At 42.2% G+C, this 17,421-nt stretch overlaps 1 protein-coding gene across 1 annotated transcript in view; it reads left to right on the top strand.

Moving 5' to 3' along the window:
* Positions 1-17,421, top strand: part of LOC311510582 (complement C4-like) — a 94,612-nt gene that overhangs the window by 48,953 nt on the left and 28,238 nt on the right. The window contains exons 23-27 of the mRNA XM_084610351.1: positions 220-300; positions 8,265-8,468; positions 13,830-13,905; positions 15,845-16,001; positions 16,932-17,036. Of these exons, the coding sequence (XP_084466477.1) occupies positions 220-300; positions 8,265-8,468; positions 13,830-13,905; positions 15,845-16,001; positions 16,932-17,036 (623 nt within the window). The remainder of the gene's footprint in view (positions 1-219; positions 301-8,264; positions 8,469-13,829; positions 13,906-15,844; positions 16,002-16,931; positions 17,037-17,421) is intronic.

Here is a 17,421-nt window from a genome sequence, read left to right on the forward strand (position 1 = left end):
TTAAGCACATGCTTAAATACCTTGCTGAATCAGGGCCACTATTATCAGCTCTTCATGCTGCTTCTTGTCTGCCCTTGACCTGAACTCTCACAACTTCCTCATGTAACGTTTCTGTTGTAACTGCTATGCATTGTGAGATATTGGTATGAAGGATATGTTTTTAAATTAAATTGTACTGGATAACACTTACAGAGTTCTCATGCACATCTTCTTTTCTAGTTAGAAACCTTGTTCTTGATCTGAAGAAACCCTCTGATATGATACCAGAGTCTGACAGCCATGTCTTTATGAGCGTGAAAGGTAAAAATAGCCTCCAGAGATTAAAATGATGGCAAATGATATGTGAACTGGTGGATCAGGTTCATAAACTGATCTCTGTAAATCTGAGTCACAATTCTTTCCTGGGGTTCCCCTGTCATTCAGCAGGAAATACTCTACTGTTGGTTTGTCCCAAATCACTGAGAGAGGCAGAGCCAAATCTAAGCCGTGCCCCTCTCCATCTACTCTCTACATAGCAAATGTGTATATATAATCTAATATTGGTTGTGTCTGTGTAAAACACACAAAAAATTATGTTAAAAGAACATTAAGGTTGCAAAGTCAAGCATTCAGCAGTTAGGAAATGCCAGAATCATATGCATTATGAAAAGTCTTTAACTACATGATCAAATACTATTTTTTCCATGGGAGCCCTGCCTCAGTCAGTGCATAGACTGTACAGTACTCAAGTAAGGAGCAGCAATTCAGAATTATTTTTATCTTCATTGGTCAGTCATAGAGTTTCCATTGCTGTTCAATCTGGGACGTCGGATAAGTTGGTTGTCCCTTAGCAGGTAGATTTCTCTGCCACAAAATACTGTGCACCTGTCTGGACACACATGTAGCCTTATTGATGGATGTGTGTATTGATCATTGATTAATCTCTTAGACAGTATTGGTTAAAGATTCAGTCTCCTGAGGGCCGGAGTATCAGGAATATTATCATTATTAGAAGACCCTAGGAGCACACAAGAAACAATTCCAGTTTATTACAAGTTCTTCTAGTAACAAATTCTCTAAACAGATAAACAATCCAACAAATACTAAAATACAATAGCGGATACAGAGAGAGTGCAAAATGTTTAGCCTATGACCAGTATCACTCACATCTCCTGCTGGGGGACCCTGGAGTGTCAGTCATTATTCTCCTCATCATTGTCATCATCACCACCCGTGGTTGACATCTTGGCATCCCCTCGTACATTTATTCTCCCCTCCCACTACACAGACCTGGCAATATCTTTTATCCCGAGTTATGCTTAGGCCTACTAAGGCTCATACATATGCATAAGGCTGTCAACCCCTTTTTCCTTATTTGCACTTCCACACCCCATAAACTTATGGGTGCGCCGCTTTTCATAGGTTATCCTGGTAGACCAGGTCTACATTACAAACTTACATCCTATAACTATGTCACTCAGGGGGGTTGAAAAATCCATACCCCTGAGCAACACAGTTATAGTGACCTAACTTCCGGCGTAGACAGTGCAATGTCGATGGAAAGGCTTCTCTTGTCAACATAGCTACCGCCTCTCACAGAGATGGAGTAACTGTGCTGATGGGAGAAGCTCTCCCGTCAGTGCATGTAGCATTTTCACAGATGTGTTTTAATGGAGTCCTGGCCTTAGTTCCTCTTATTCTCATTAACATCTGTGCAGACACATCTGGATGGTAACCTGCAGTTCCTGCAGAATTTCTCATGAGGTTACAATCAGGTGTCTTGCTGTCTAGACCCTGTGCCCTTTTAAGGAATTTGATTTGTTTTGTATACTCTAAGTTTCACCTCACTTAAAAACTGCTTGCTTACAAAATCAGACAAAAAATACAAAAGTGACACAGCCACACTATTCCTGAAAAATGGTTTACTTTCTCATTTTACCATATAATTATAAAATAAATCAATTGGAATATGAATATTGTACTTACATTTCAGTGTATAGTATATAGAGCAGTATAAACAAGTCATTGTCTGTATGAAATTTTCGTTTGTACTGACTTGGCTAGTGCTTTTTTATGTACCCTGTTTTAAAACTAGGCAAATGTCTATAAGAGTTGATGTACCCCTTAGAAGACCTCTGTGTACCCTGTGTACCCATACCTTTGGTTGAGAACCATTGGCCTAGGCGAATACATTGTGGCATATTTTCTTAAACATTCTTTTACATTTATCTTGTAACTTTACTGGTACAGGGTTATTCCTGGGTTACCTACTTATGTCAACCTCCTGAGGCCTAGTATGGCTAAGCTGAAATCATACAGGCCTCAGTCTGTAGACCTTGCGTTATAAATACATATTTATCTCTCATAAATACTTGTCAATCTTATACTCCTATGATCCTATCATGCTTAAACCTGTCCATTACACATTAATTAATTATACTTAACCACAACAATAAATCCTCTATTAAATGATTAATTAAACTAATTGGCTACACATAGCTCCCACACATCAAAGCTTTGGTTGAGAACCATTGGCCTAGACGAATACATTGTGGCAAAGCTTTTGACACGGTCTCCCACAATATTCTTGTCAGCAAGTTAAGGAAGTATGGGCTGGATGAATGCACTATAAGGTGGGTAGAAAGCTGGCTAGATTGTCGGGCTCAACGGGTAGTGATCAATGGCTCCATGTCTAGTTGGCAGCCGGTATCAAGTGGAGTGCCCAAGGGTCGGTCCTGGGGCCGGTTTTGTTCAATATCTTCATAAATGATATGGAGGATGGTGTGGATTGCACTCTCAGCAAATTTGCAGATGATACTAAACTGGGAGGAGTGGTAGATACACTGGAGGGCAGGGATAGGATACAGAGGGACCTAGACAAATTGGAGGATTGGGCCAAAAGAAATCTGATGAGGTTCAATAAGGATAAGTGCAGGGTCCTGCACTTAGGACGGAAGAATCCCATGCACCGCTACAGACTAGGGACCGAATGGCTAGGCAGCAGTTCTGCGGAAAAGGACCTAGGGGTGACAGTGGACGAGAAGCTGGATATGAGTCAGCAGTGTGCCCTTGTTGCCAAGAAGGCCAATGGCATTTTGGGATGTATAAGTAGGGGCATAGCGAGCAGATCGAGGGACGTGATCATCCCCCTCTATTCGACATTGGTGAGGCCTCATCTGGAGTACTGTGTCCAGTTTTGGGCCCCACACTACAAGAAGGATGTGGATAAATTGGAGAGAGTCCAGCGAAGGGCAACAAAAATGATTAGGGGTCTGGAACACATGAGTTATGAGGAGAGGCTGAGGGAACTGGGATTGTTTAGTCTGCAGAAGAGAAGAATGAGGGGGGATTTGATAGCTGCTTTCAACTACCTGAGAGGTAATTCCAGAGAGGATGGTTCTAGACTATTCTCAGTGGTGGAAGAGGACAGGACAAGGAGTAATGGTCTCAAGTTGCAGTGGGGGAGGTTCAGGTTGGATATTAGGAAAAACTTTTTCACTAGGAGGGTGGTGAAACACTGGAATGCGTTGCCTAGGGAGGTGGTGGAATCTCCTTCCTTAGACGTTTTTAAGGTCAGGCTTGTCAAAGCCCTGGCTGGGATGATTTAATTGGGTATGGGTCCTGCTTTTGAGCAGGGGGTTGGACTAGATGACCTCCTGAGGTCCCTTCCAACCCTGATATTCTATGATTCTATGATTCTATGATCATTTGTGGATTCTCATTTGTGGATTCAGTTTAACACATTCACATGGATTATTACAGGCACAGTGAAATCAATGCTTCTTGTTGATCCTGGCTTCCTGAACTGGCACATATCCACTTACCTCAAATTTGTCATGAGAATTCTTTGGGAGTTCCATCGTATTCAAGGGAACAAGGATCTTCCAATACATGAAGGCCTAAATAATATATTAAGATTCTGTTTCAAATCCAGAAAACCTTTTTGGCTTGCAATACAAGGGTACATCTACACAGCGACAAAAGACCTGCAGCACAGCTGCAGCTTGCTCAGATCTCAGGCTGTGTGGCTATAAAGTTTCAGTTTAGATGTATGGGCTTAGGCTGGAGCCTGGGCTCAGGGACCCTCCCCACTCATGGGGTCTCAGATCCCAGACTTCAGCTCAAGCCCAAATGTCTACACTGCAATTTTATAGCTGTGCAGCCTCACTCAGCTGACCTGGGCCAGCTGTGGTTCTTTTATTGTAGTGTAGAGATACCCCAAGAGCTTGAAAACTTGGGGTGGAAGGTGGACGGATGCCAATGTCCCAAATACACACCAAATCAAGGATCATGTTGAAGAACCCAGTGGCTTTTCACTCCCATAGAAAATATGGTTCACTTTGAATTGCATGCACACATCAGATGTGCCTACTTTCTCCATAAATGGGGACTGAGAGATAGAGGCACAATCCTATTTGTGACTGTGGAAACAGATTTCAAACTATGGAACACCTCATCAATCAATATGTCAAATGATCATATCTCAGTGGTATCTCTGCCATCCTCTCCACTTCACCTGAAGCAATCAATTGGATCACCAACCTAGACTTGATATTCAAAATTGCTTGCTTTTAACCCAGATGAAAGGAGAAGAAAAATAGAAAGGAGGGCTGGAAGGGACCTCAAGAGGTCATCTAATCCGTTCCCAGTGTCAAGCCAGGATTAAGATAGCTAGACCACCCCTACATGTTTGTCTAACCTGGTCTTTAAAGCCTCCAATGACAGGGATTCTACCATCCCTAGGTAACCCATTCCAGTGCTTAACTATCCTTATAATTAGAAAGTTTTTCCCAATATCTAACCTAAATCTCTCTACAGAAAACAGTTGCTTTCACTAACACAACCCTGATTCACCTGCAGAGTAAAATCCATCCTGTGCATTGAATGAGGCAGGGGTTCTGTGGAAAAAATAGTATGTGATCATATAATTAAAGACTGGATCATAACGCATACTCAGAGAGGGGCAAATTAAGGTTGCACGGGTAGCCAATTTTTGTGTAATTTACTAGTTTTTTTAAAAAGCAAACTGAAAAACCCCCAGAAATTCCATCATGTGTCATCATATTGACACCAACATGGGTCATCAGCAGGGTTGGAACTTTTAGATCCACTGCACAGACCTCTGCCTGTGGAGCTAACAAAGTAACTGATAGCAGTAGAAGTTGTCATTCTCTGTGTGGACCAGCACTAGAGCGGGAAAAGCAACACACTTTGCCAGAGGGTTTCACTGATGTCTGCTGACAGCGGAGAAATGGTGAGACTTGGGAATCATGGGTTCCATTACAGTCTCTGGAGGGGAGTTTTCCCTAGTGGGCACATGCTCTTCTGCCCATTTGCTCCAAGCTTGACCCCATCTTTTCAATCCCCTCCAACATGTCCCTGTCCTGCGTCTTTCCCAACACTGATTCCTTGTCCCAGTTGTGTTCTTCATGCCTAGCCAGTTCCATTCTCCATTCCTCAGGCTTCTCATCCTAGCCCTGGTCTCCTTTCCCAGCCAGTCCCAGTTCCCATCTCCTGGCTTCTTTCTCAATCTGTGTCTTCACCACAAGCATCTGGTCATCCCATACCCTCGTTCCCCATCCCCATAAGCTCCAGTCCCAATCTCCCTCTCTGGGCTCCTTCTCCAACATCCAGCATTTCCACCCCACCCAGCTGCTTGTTTCAGTCTCTTTGCACATCCAGTCTTAATTCTCCCACTTTACCTGGGCTCTTCATCAGACCAGCCTCTTTCCCCTTCACCTCTCCCCCTGGCCCCACTCGTTCCCAGTCCTCATCTCCTTGCTCAACCAGTCTCATTCTTCTCTCCCAGTCTCCTAGACCAACCACAATCTCCTTCCTCATCCACTGGCTCCTAGTGCCCCCTCCTTTTCCCTTCCTGGCTCCCAATCTCCTTCTCCAGCTAGTCCCAGTCCCCCACAACTGTCTCCCAGTCTCAGTCTATTTATCTTACCAGTCATAATCTTCTCTGCACCAGGCTCCAAGTCCTAGTCTCCTTGCCCATCCAGTCCCAGTCTCCCCTTTACCCCCGACTCCTGGTCCCAGTTTTCCCTCTCCCCCTCATACCCTTCAGCCTCCAGTTCCATTGTATCCATACCTCCCAACGGCCTTGTCCAAATGAATTCACTCTGTCTCCCCTGCCACACACACACACACACACACATTTCAGGTCCAGCTCTTTCCCCTCTGCATTCAGTTATTCAGTTCAGGTGGCTCATGCCTCCTGGGCCCAATAGGAGCGTCTTTGAAAGCATGGGAGAGACAGCCTCCCTGCTCACAGTTCCAGTGCTTGGACCTGGCACAGCTGGGAACTCGTGACACTTTCTCAGGATGCCCATGACTGTTACCCCACTGACCCCAGCGAGAGGAAGACTTGCTGGTTCTGGGTGTCAGCTTCCTGACACTACGCATCTGTTAGCCACCCAAACAATCTCCTCAGGGCTCTGTCAGCCCTTACTTTGCCTTGCGGGTTAACAAGAGGTGTACCCCAGTCCTCAATCACCTTTGAAATGTTCCCCTGTAGTATCCAGCTCCTGTTGCTGGACACTCTCAGAAATTGCCAGATTCGCTATCCCCAGTGTACACTGAGAGTAAGTTCCTATATAACATCACAGCACTGAGATAGAGCTACAGTAAAAACAATCATAAGTTTATTATCAAAAGCTAAAATGTAGGGGACAGTGAGTAAGGACAATGGAAACAGGAATGGTTTCATAAAAAACAAAATCGTAAAATGCCAAGCTGGGTCTACACTTATCAGTGGTTACCTTTCCTACATAATGAAGTAGATTCCCCACCCCCACCCCAAGTTCAGTCTTATGCAGAGATAGCTGGTTTCAGACAAACCAGGATCCAAGCATTCATGACGCACCTTCCCTCTGCCATGGGTTTTCCTCGGTGAGTGGATAACAAAATGTCTCCTTGCAATCAAGGAAAAGAGGAGACTAAAGGGGGTTATGATAGAGGTCTATAAAGTCATGAGTGGTCTGGAGAAAGTGAATAAGGAAAATGTATGTACTTGTTCACATAATATAAGAACTAGGGGTCACCAAATGAAATTAATGGACAGCAGGTTTAAAACAAATAAAAAGAAGTTCTTCGCACAGCGCACAGTCAACCTGTGGAACGCCTTGCCTGAGGAGGTTATGAAGGCTAAGACTATAACAGGGTTTAAAAGAGAACTGCATAAATTCCTGGAGGCTAAGTCCATTAATGGCTATTAGCCAGGATGGGTAGGGAATGGTGTCCCTAGCCTCTGTTTGTCAGAGGGTGAAGATGGATGGCAGGAGAGAGATCACTGATCATTACCTGTTAGGTTCACTCCCTCTGGTGCGCCTGGCATTGGCCACTGTCGGTAGTCAGCATACTGGGCTGCATGGACCTTTGGTCTGACCCAGTATGGCCATTCTTATGTTCTTATGTTCAAAGTTCATTTTTTGTCCCCCCAGAGACATCAGGAACCCTCTGTGGTTTAGTCTCCAGTTTCATCCCAACCTCTTGTTGACTTCATGTTTAAATTGGTCTCCCACTGTGTTGGCTTATAATACTAATGTACATGTGAACCAAGATGGACAGGTGAATATATATCCTAACTCCTGTCTGGAAGAAACCTGTTTTTTAATTTGGTTAGTGACAGACTTTACAGCATACATATACACAACATCTTTAAACACCATCTGTACATATATCTCATGATGATTATGAGGATCAGTATAAGATAAGCCTTTATTAGAGGCCATGACATTCTTTATGGGTAAATACTATGAAAGTGGTCTGCTAGGTGCAGAGAGTTTGTCAAGCCTACTCGAAGTTGTTGTTACAGAACACTAAACCATTTGCCAGTTGGCACGGAGGTGTGCTTAGGGTCACAGAACTGCAATTGCAGGGAAAGTCCTGCTCAACCCTGGGCTGGCTTATGCCCAGTCCAGATGGAATTTTCAGAGAATTAAACTGAAGATATAACAAATGTCTACTGAGCACATGCAAACTATGATTTTTCAAAGACTTGTAACTTGGCCAAATTAGGGCAGATTTTTCACCGGCATGGCAAAAGGCATATCACTGGCACAATGTTCACACACACACGCACACACACATGCCCAACCACACACACACCAAAATTCAAGTCACTGCTCCAAAGCATGCTAGAACTTCTGAAATAAAAGATGGTCGGAAATATTTAACATCATATAACCAGTTATTTTAGGGTTATGTTTACTCTTATTTTTTTACCCTTTCCAACCTTTAAATACAATAATTTTGGTCTGATTTTTTTTTTGCCAATATAGGGGATATAATGGGTGAGTCCATTCAAAACTGTCTTAGTCCAGCTGGAATTGATAAGCTTATCAAAGTGCCAACTGGTTGCGCTGAGCAAACTATGGTGACAATGGCTCCAGCAACATATGCCATTGAATACCTGGAAGCAAGTGAACAGTGGATCAACTTTAAACCTGAACGGAAAGAAGAAGCCTATAACATGATTGCACAAGGTATGTGGAACATCTTCCTCCTCCCTGCCCCCCCACCAAAATAGCAAAACTATTTTATTTGTTCTCTCTTTGCATTGTAGAGTAAACATTGATGTTAGACATAGGACTGAGCTTGATTCTAACTAACTTGCAGAACTATTATGGATATTTAGCAACCAGACACAAAATCTGCACATTCACCTGCCAGGATGATAATGGAAGAACAAATGAAATTCCATACACTTATAAAATCAAAGGGGAAGGGTGTAAGCAAATCCACAGCTGTCTGTGAACTGATAAAGATCCAAGTCAATGGAGTTGTGTCAGTTTCTACCAGCTAAGGCTCTGACCCAAAGATTCTTTTTGGTTAATTAGAATTCTGCAAACCTTTTCTAATATAATTAGGGGCTTCCCTTCTCCCAACTCCTGTATGGGCATGGAACTCCCAGTGATATGAATGCTACTTAGGGCTTCTCTACATGAACACTTAGTTCATGTCAAGTTGGGGTGTAAGTCTACTCTGCACTAACCTGCCACGCACTAAATGTCCATGTGGACGCTGCTGCCATGCAATATCTGTTGAGCCATGTATTTACATTAGTCTATAGTACGTGGTGTCTTTTAAATTAATTCAAATGCGGCTATAAAAATATCCCCAGCTCTTAAAATTCCTCCAGCTTGTTACCTATTTTATTGATGATCCAAAGCTATTTTTCCCTGCTTTCATCTGGTAGCATCATTTGTCACAAGCCCATGAAGAAAGCTACAGCCATCCATTGCTGGATGCCAGTACTTAGGTACACTATAACCTCTGCTCCCACAGCAATTCCCTTTGAAGTTTTTACAGGCTATCAAATAAGACTGGGAATGAAGTAAGACATTGCAAACCTTACTGCAGAGTTGTCATTGTGCAACATGCAGAATAGAACCACACCTGCAGCTTATCCCCTTAAATAAATAGCTATTAATGAAATATTCTCATGACAAGAATTATATTCGCAAAAAGAAAAGGAGGACTTGTGGCACCTTAGAGACTAACCAATTTATTTGAGCATGAGCTTTCGTGAGCTACAGCTCACTTCATCGGATAAGTGAGCTGTAGCTCACGAAAGCTCATGCTCAAATAAATTGGTTAGTCTCTAAGGTGCCACAAGTACTCCTTTTCTTTTTGCGAATACAGACTAACACGGCTGTTACTCTGAAAAGAATTATATTGTGGTGAAACATATTCCTGTTGTGTCTTTATTACAGCAGAGCTATATATATGGTTACCATTTGTACTTGCTTATAAGCCAAACACACTCTAATATGAATATTGAAATTGATCCATATATCCAATTATCTTTGAGAGCTCCTGGAGGACAGATGAGGTCCCAGAAGACTTGAGAAGGGCAAACATGGTGCCTATTTTAAAAAAGGGGTGAGATGAGGAGACAGAAAATTATAGAACAGCCAGCCTCACTTTGATACCTAGAAAGATACTGGAACAAATGATTAAACAAGCAATTCATAAATGTGTGGATGATAACAGGGTTATAAGGAATATCCAGCATGGATTAGTCAGGAACAAATCATGCCAGATCAACCTAATTTCCTTCTTTGAGAGGGTTACTGGCCTAGTGGATGGGGAGAAGCAGTAGATTTGATATATCTTGATTTTTGTAAGGCTTTTGATAGTCCTGTGTGATAGTCTCATAAGCAAATTAGGGAAAGGTGGTCTATAAAGTGGGTGCCCAGTTGGTTGAAAGATCATACTCAAAGAGTAGTTATCAATGGTTTGCTGTCAAACTGGGCAGGCATATCTAGTGGGGTCCTGCCAGGGTCAGCCTTGAGTCTGGTACAATTCAATATTTTCATTAATGATTTGTGTAATGGAGTGGAGAGCACGCTTATAAAATTTGCAGATGACACCAAGCCGGGGAGAGTTGCAAGCACTTTGGAGGACAGGATTAGAATTCAGAGTGGAGAATTGGTCTGAATTCAACAAGATGAAATTCAATAAAAACCAGGACAAAGTACTTAACTTAGGAAGGAAAAATCAGAATACACAACTACAAAATGGGGAATAACTGGCTAGGCAGTAGTGCTGCTGAAAAGGATCTGGAGTTATAGTGGATTACAAATTGAATATGAGTCAACAATATGATGCAACTGCAAAAGATGCTAATAGCATTCTGGGATGTATTAACAGGAGTGTTATGTGTAAGATAAAGAAAGTAATTGTCCCACTGAACTCAGCACTGGCGAGGCCTCAGCTGGAGAAATGTGTCCAATTCTGGGTGCCACACTTTAGGAAAGATGTGGACAAATTAGAGAGTCCAGAGGAGAGCAAGAAAAATGAGAAAAGGTTTAGAAAACTTGAGCTGTGAGGAAAGGTTTTAAAAAAACTGGTCATGTTTAGTCTTGAGAAATGAAGTGGGGGGGAGGGGGCAGAGCCTGATAACAGTCTTCCAATATGCAGAAGGCTGTTATAAAGAAGACAGTGATCAATTGTTCTCCATATTCACTGAAGATAGAACAAGAAGTAATGGGTTTAATTTGCAGCCAGGAAGATTTAGGTGAGATATTAGGAAAAACTTTCTAACTAAAGGAGTAGTTAAGCTCTGGAACAGGCTGCCAAGGGAGGTTGTGGAAGTCCCACACCCCAACCACCAAGTTCATGAGCATTCATGGCCCACCATACAATTTCCATGCCCAGATGTGGCCCTCACGCCAAAAAGTTTGCCCACCCCTGGGGTAGACAAACCCTTCCCTCGCTCCAGCGCCTTTATGCTGAGTCAAAGAGCCAGAGTGACTCTAAATGCCCCAGATGCAGCCAAGGCTGGCTCCACGTTGGGAGATGCTGGAGGTGAGAGGGGTGCAGGGAGGCCTGGATTGTAGTATGTGGGGCTGCGGCAATCTGGGCTGTGCTGTGACCCATAGGCAGCCGGTGACAGGCTGCCATAACTTACACTGGTTCCAAGGGCTGTTAGTGTTATGTCAGGGCCTGCTGAACATCCCAACATTGGGAGGACATACAAATGACTTAAAGCCACCATACCCACCTTCCTCCATGGGCTATGAGTGCTGTGTTGCGCAGCACAGAATCTCACCCGTAAAAGTAATGTTGGAAAATAGACTTTTGTCTGGCAGTTAGATGAATGGAGATATTTGGCCTTGTTGTATTTCTGTTACCAAGGGCCTCGTCAGAATAATTTGTTCCCACCATCATTGGATTCTGTGCATCTTAACAATGAATTAGAGTGCAACGCAAACTTGAAGTATGTTAGAATGTGTTGCACGCATCTGACTGGAAAACAGAAACACTGTGAACCTGAGGTGTTTGGTCAAGCATCATTTCATTTTCTTAGTAGTTGTATTTATCTAAAATCCCCCAAGGAAACATGATGCTGTTCTATTACTGGTGATTAATTATTATTAATAAAACATAGTTCTACTGTGCCTTTTATCATAGAATCATAGAATCATAGAATATCAGGGTTGGAAGGGACCCCAGAAGGTCATCTAGTCCAACCCCCTGCTCAAAGCAGGACCAATTCCCAGTTAAATCATCCCAGCCAGGGCTTTGTCAAGCCTGACCTTAAAAACCTCTAAGGAAGGAGATTCTACCACCTCCCTAGGTAACGCATTCCAGTGTTTCACCACCCTCTTAGTGAAAAAGTTTTTCCTAATATCCAATCTAAACCTCCCCCACTGCAACTTGAGACCATTACTCCTCGTTCTGTCATCTGCTACCATTGAGAACAGTCTAGAGCCATCCTCTTTGGAACCCCCTTTCAGGTAGTTGAAAGCAGCTATCAAATCCCCCCTCATTCTTCTCTTCTGCAGGCTAAACAATCCCAGCTCCCTCAGCCTCTCCTCATAAGTCATGTGTTCCAGTCCCCTAATCATTTTTGTTGCCCTTCGCTGGACTCTCTCCAATTTATCCACATCCTTCTTGAAGTGTGGGGCCCAAAACTGGACACAGTACTCCAGATGAGGCCTCACCAATGTCGAATAGAGGGGGACGATCACGTCCCTCGATCTGCTCGCTATGCCCCTACTTATACATCCCAAAATGCCATTGGCCTTCTTGGCAACAAGGGCACACTGCTGACTCATATCCAGCTTCTCGTCCACTGTCACCCCTAGGTCCTTTTCCGCAGAACTGCTGCCTAGCCATTCGGTCCCTAGTCTGTAGCTGTGCATTGGGTTCTTCCGTCCTAAGTGCAGGACCCTGCACTTATCCTTATTGAACCTCATCAGATTCCTTTTGGCCCAATCTTCCAATTGGTCTAGGTCCTTCTGTATCCTATCCCTACCCTCCAGTGTATCTACCTCTCCTCCCAGTTTAGTGTCATCTGCAAACTTGCTGAGGGTGCAATCCACACCATCCTCCAGATCATTTATGAAGATATTGAATAAAACCGGCCCCAGGACCGACCCTTGGGGCACTCCACTTGATACCGGCTGCCAACTAGACATGGAGCCATTGATCACTACCCGTTGAGCCTGACAATCTAGCCAGCTTTCTACCCACCTTATAGTGCATTCATCCAGCCCATACTTCCTTAACTTGCTGACAAGAATACTGTGGGAGACCGTGTCAAAAGCTTTGCTAAAGTCAAGAAACAATACATCCACTGCTTTCCCTTCATCCACAGAACCAGTAATCTCATCATAAAAGGCAATTAGATTAGTCAGGCATGACCTTCCCTTGGTGAATCCATGCTGGCTGTTCCTGATCACTTTCCTCTCATGCAAGTGCTTCAGGATTGATTCTTTGAGGACCTGCTCCATGATTTTTCCAGGGACTGAGGTGATCAGAGGTTATCAAAAGATCAGAAAGAACTTTACAAGGATGAATATCACTCTCACATTAAAGGTGGCAAAATAAGGTGCAGAAAAACGAAGTGACTTGTTTAAGTCAATGGCAGAGCTGGGAATGGAGCCCAGATCTCCTGACTCCCAGTTATGTGTCCTATCTGCTGGACCTCACTGCCTCTTTTGTGTCTTATTTTGTCCCCTTGTACAACTGCTCAAGAAGGTGGCAGTACTTGGGGATGGATATTCAGGGACCCATCAGGCAGAAATTCCTTGGTATCCACAAATGCTTGTAATATTGATGCCCTTATGCCAACCCAAGTAGACTCATGAAGGCAGGACTTAAACAAAACTCATGCTCCCTTTCCTCTAATTTATTCCAAAGGCCTGCTGTTGCAATCAATCACACACACACACAGACCAAAACAAAACAAAAAACCTTTATGAGGAGCAAACAAAAGCAGTGGAGTGCACTTCCATGTTAATCCAGGTGTTGCATGTAAAGGCCCAAAATGCATAAATACAAGTCCATGTACAGTTATATTCTTAACCAATATATTTGATTGCTTGTTTATGCAGGTTACACGAGACTTCTTGAATTTCAGAAGGAGGATGGCTCTTATGGAGCATTCAAAACAACCCCCAGCAGTACCTGGTAGTGTATACGTCATAATCAGTCTTAGTTCTTGTTTTATATTATAAAATGCCAAGGTTATCACACATTGTGCATCAGAAGTTTAGTTCCTGACTTTTGGGGCCAAATTGCACCCATATACTTGAGTGCATCTAATATGTACACAGATAAATTAGCTACATACACAGCTATGTGAGCAGGCTTCACACATGCACAATGGGTATTTGCAAAAATATGGATGCAAGTTTGTGTGCCTAAACTTTGATTCTTTGGCTTTTTATGGCCAAATAGTTTTTATTGTTAATAAAGTGAGACTTTTTTCTGAACAACTTTCAGTGACCAGCTAATGCTGTTGTAATTACGTGGGCACATGCAAGCATTGTTTAATAAGAAATGCAAACACGTGGGCGGACACTTCTATAGATGTTTAGAACTGCTTATATTGGTTTAATTTTAATTCATCAATGCAAGAAGAGTATCCACTTGTCTGGTTTAACTAAAACAATAGAAATTCACACTGCTAGTTAAACCAATGCAACTTGGTGTGTAAACCAGGCTTCATTATACATGAGACTGGATCTGTCTTTCTCGCTATCTTTCTGTATATCTATCTCTCTGTATCTTTTACACTCATGAAAAACCCATGTCAGAAGAGAATTGGGCCCAGTGCGGTAGTGAGTATGTTGTGCCCTAAGGTATGAATTGCACTGAGATTCTTCAAGTATCAGGGGGTAGCCATGTTAATCTGTATCCATAAAAACAACAAGGAGTCCGGTAGCTTATGCCTAAATAAATCTGTTAGTCTTTAAGGTGCCACCGGACTCCTTGTTGTTTTTGAGATTCTTCAGTCTTTCTTGATGCCTCGTATATCTTTCGGCATTGCCCCATAACTACCATTGACTGGTCAACGTTACACGTAGCAGTAGCTTGTGCAAAACTGTATCAGAATCTTCTGATGTACTAATTAGAGCTGTCAATTAATTGCAGTTAACTCACGCAATTAACTAAAAAAATTAATTGAGATTAATCGTAGTTTTAATCACACTGTTAAACAATAGAATGACAATTGAAATTTATTAAATATTTTGGATGTTTTCTACATTTTCAAATATTTGATTTCAATTTACAGCACAAAATACAAAGTGCACAGTGCTCACTTTATATTGCTATTTTTCATTACAAATATTTGCACTGTAAAAATGGTAAACAAAAGAAATAGTATTTTTCAATTCAAAGTTCTATAGTGCAATCTCTATTGTGAAAGTGCAATTTACAAATGTAGATTTTTTTTTGTTACATAACTTCACTCAAAAACAAAACAATGAAAAACTTTAGAGCCTACAAGTCCACTCAGTCCTACTTCTTGCTCAGCCAGTCACTAAGACAAACAAGTTTGTTTACATTTACAGGAGATACTGCTTCCCGCTTCTTATTTACAATGTCACCTGAAAATGAGAACAAGTGTTCACATGGCACTGTTGTAGCCAGCGTCACAAGATATTTACATGTGTAGGAGTGGACTTGTAGGCTCTAAAGATTTACATTGTTTTATTTTTGAGTGCAGGTTGGGTTTTTTTTTACATAATTCTACATTTGTAAGTTCAACTTTCATGATAAAGAGGTTGCACTGCAGTACTTGTATTAGGTGAATTGAAAAATACAATTTCTTTTTTCTTTTTTACAGTGCAAATTTTTTAATAAAAAAGAAATATAAAGTGAGCACTGTACACTTTGTATTCTGTGTTGTAATTGAAATCAATATATATGAAAATGTAGAAAACATCCAAAATATTTAAATAAATGGTATTTTATTATTGTGTAACAGAGCGATTAATCGAACGATTAATTTTTTTTAATTGCGAGATTAATCATGATTAATTTTTTTAATTGCTTGACAACCCCAGGACTAATTCATGTTAGCAAACCACAAATATCAATGAAACCAGTGTCTTTTATACAGGCTAACTGCATTCATTGCTAAAGTGCTCACAAGGTGCAGAAAATACATCAGTGTCGAAGACCGTTACATACGCAAAGCTGTTTTCTACTTGCTTGGACAACAGCAGGCGGATGGCTCCTTCCATGACCCTCACCCAGTGATGGACAGACTTATGCAGGTTAGTCACTGAAAATGATGAGAACCTGTTCCCATACGGGCCAGATTCTCAGCTGCTGTAAATTGGTGCACTATACCAGCTGATGATGTGGCCATGTGTTCTACTTTGTTTCCCCCTGATTCTGGAGTTTTGGGGAATAATTGTGTGTAGGAGGGAAAAATCAACAGCTCTTGCAGCAAAATATTTCTAACTGTTTAAAAGCATGAGTATTTGGGGCAAACTGGGGAGGAATTAGGATTTTTTCTAAAGAGAGAGGGTGCAGAGAAGAACCACAAAACGAGTCAAGGGCCGGAAAAAAACACCTCACAGTGAGAGATTCCAGGAACTCAATCAGTTCAGTTTATTAAGAAGATCAAGTAGTGAGTCAATTACAGTGTATCCATACCTTCATCAGGAGAAAATACCAGGTGCTCAAGGGCTCTATAATCTAGCAGAAAAAAACATAACAAGAACCAATGGCTGCAAGCTAAAGCCAGGCAAATTCAAATTAGGGATACAGCACTCATTTTTAACCCAGACTGTGATTAACCATTGAGACAAAGTGGTGGATTCTCATCTTTTGATGTCCTCAAATCAAGACGGGATGCCTTCCTGGAAGATGTGCTTTAGACAAGTTATTGGGCTCGGTCTAGGAGTAAATGGGGAACATGTAAAGGCCTGTGTTATAGAAGGTTAGAGTAGAGGATCCAATGGCCTTTTTTTTTTGCTTTAAAAGCTATGAATCGCTGAATGAAAAAACTGCTTATGCGATGGAAAAAAAGTGTCTCTGGGAGAATGGAGAAGGATGTTGGGGGGGGGTGTATTAGCAACAAATGTGTGACTGAGTGGTGGTGTTTATTTTTCATACAAAGAAATAAAATTCGATTTGCTCGATTAAATAATTAAACAAACATGTATGCTTTAGAAGATTTCCCATGGTTAACCTTCTAGGGTGGAGTTGGGAAAGCTGAAGAGCATTTGGCTTTGACGGCCTTTATAACCATCGCCATGCAAGAGGCCTTGGGGGCTTTCAATGACTCTAAGTCTTCTGAGGTGGTAAGAAGCTTGCTTTTCTTTTATTCTTTTATTGTTAAATTTTTACATGCATTTGTTTTGTGCTGGCACAGAGATTCCTAAGCATGGCATTGGTCTCATCATCACTATTGAGGCTGCATTTCCACTGTGGCACAACCCTTACGCTTCTTGGGCCAGATTCAACTTGAATTTCTGTTGGGAGAAATACAGTCACACACCCCAGTGGCAACAAGTCTGCTGAGCTGGCGCAGTGCAAAACAACCACAACCTTTCCTCCACTGTGGAGAGACTGCAGATCCCCAAAAGCACATAGTGCAGCCAATGTGGCTGGAGGACACATTGATTCAATGCATCCCCTTGGCTGCCTCTACTAGCAAGTTTCTTTGAAGCCCCTCACAGATTTTAA

The sequence above is a fragment of the Lepidochelys olivacea genome (genome assembly GCF_965140295.1).
Source record: "Lepidochelys olivacea isolate rLepOli2 genome assembly, chromosome: 1".
NCBI lineage: Eukaryota > Metazoa > Chordata > Testudines > Cheloniidae > Lepidochelys > Lepidochelys olivacea.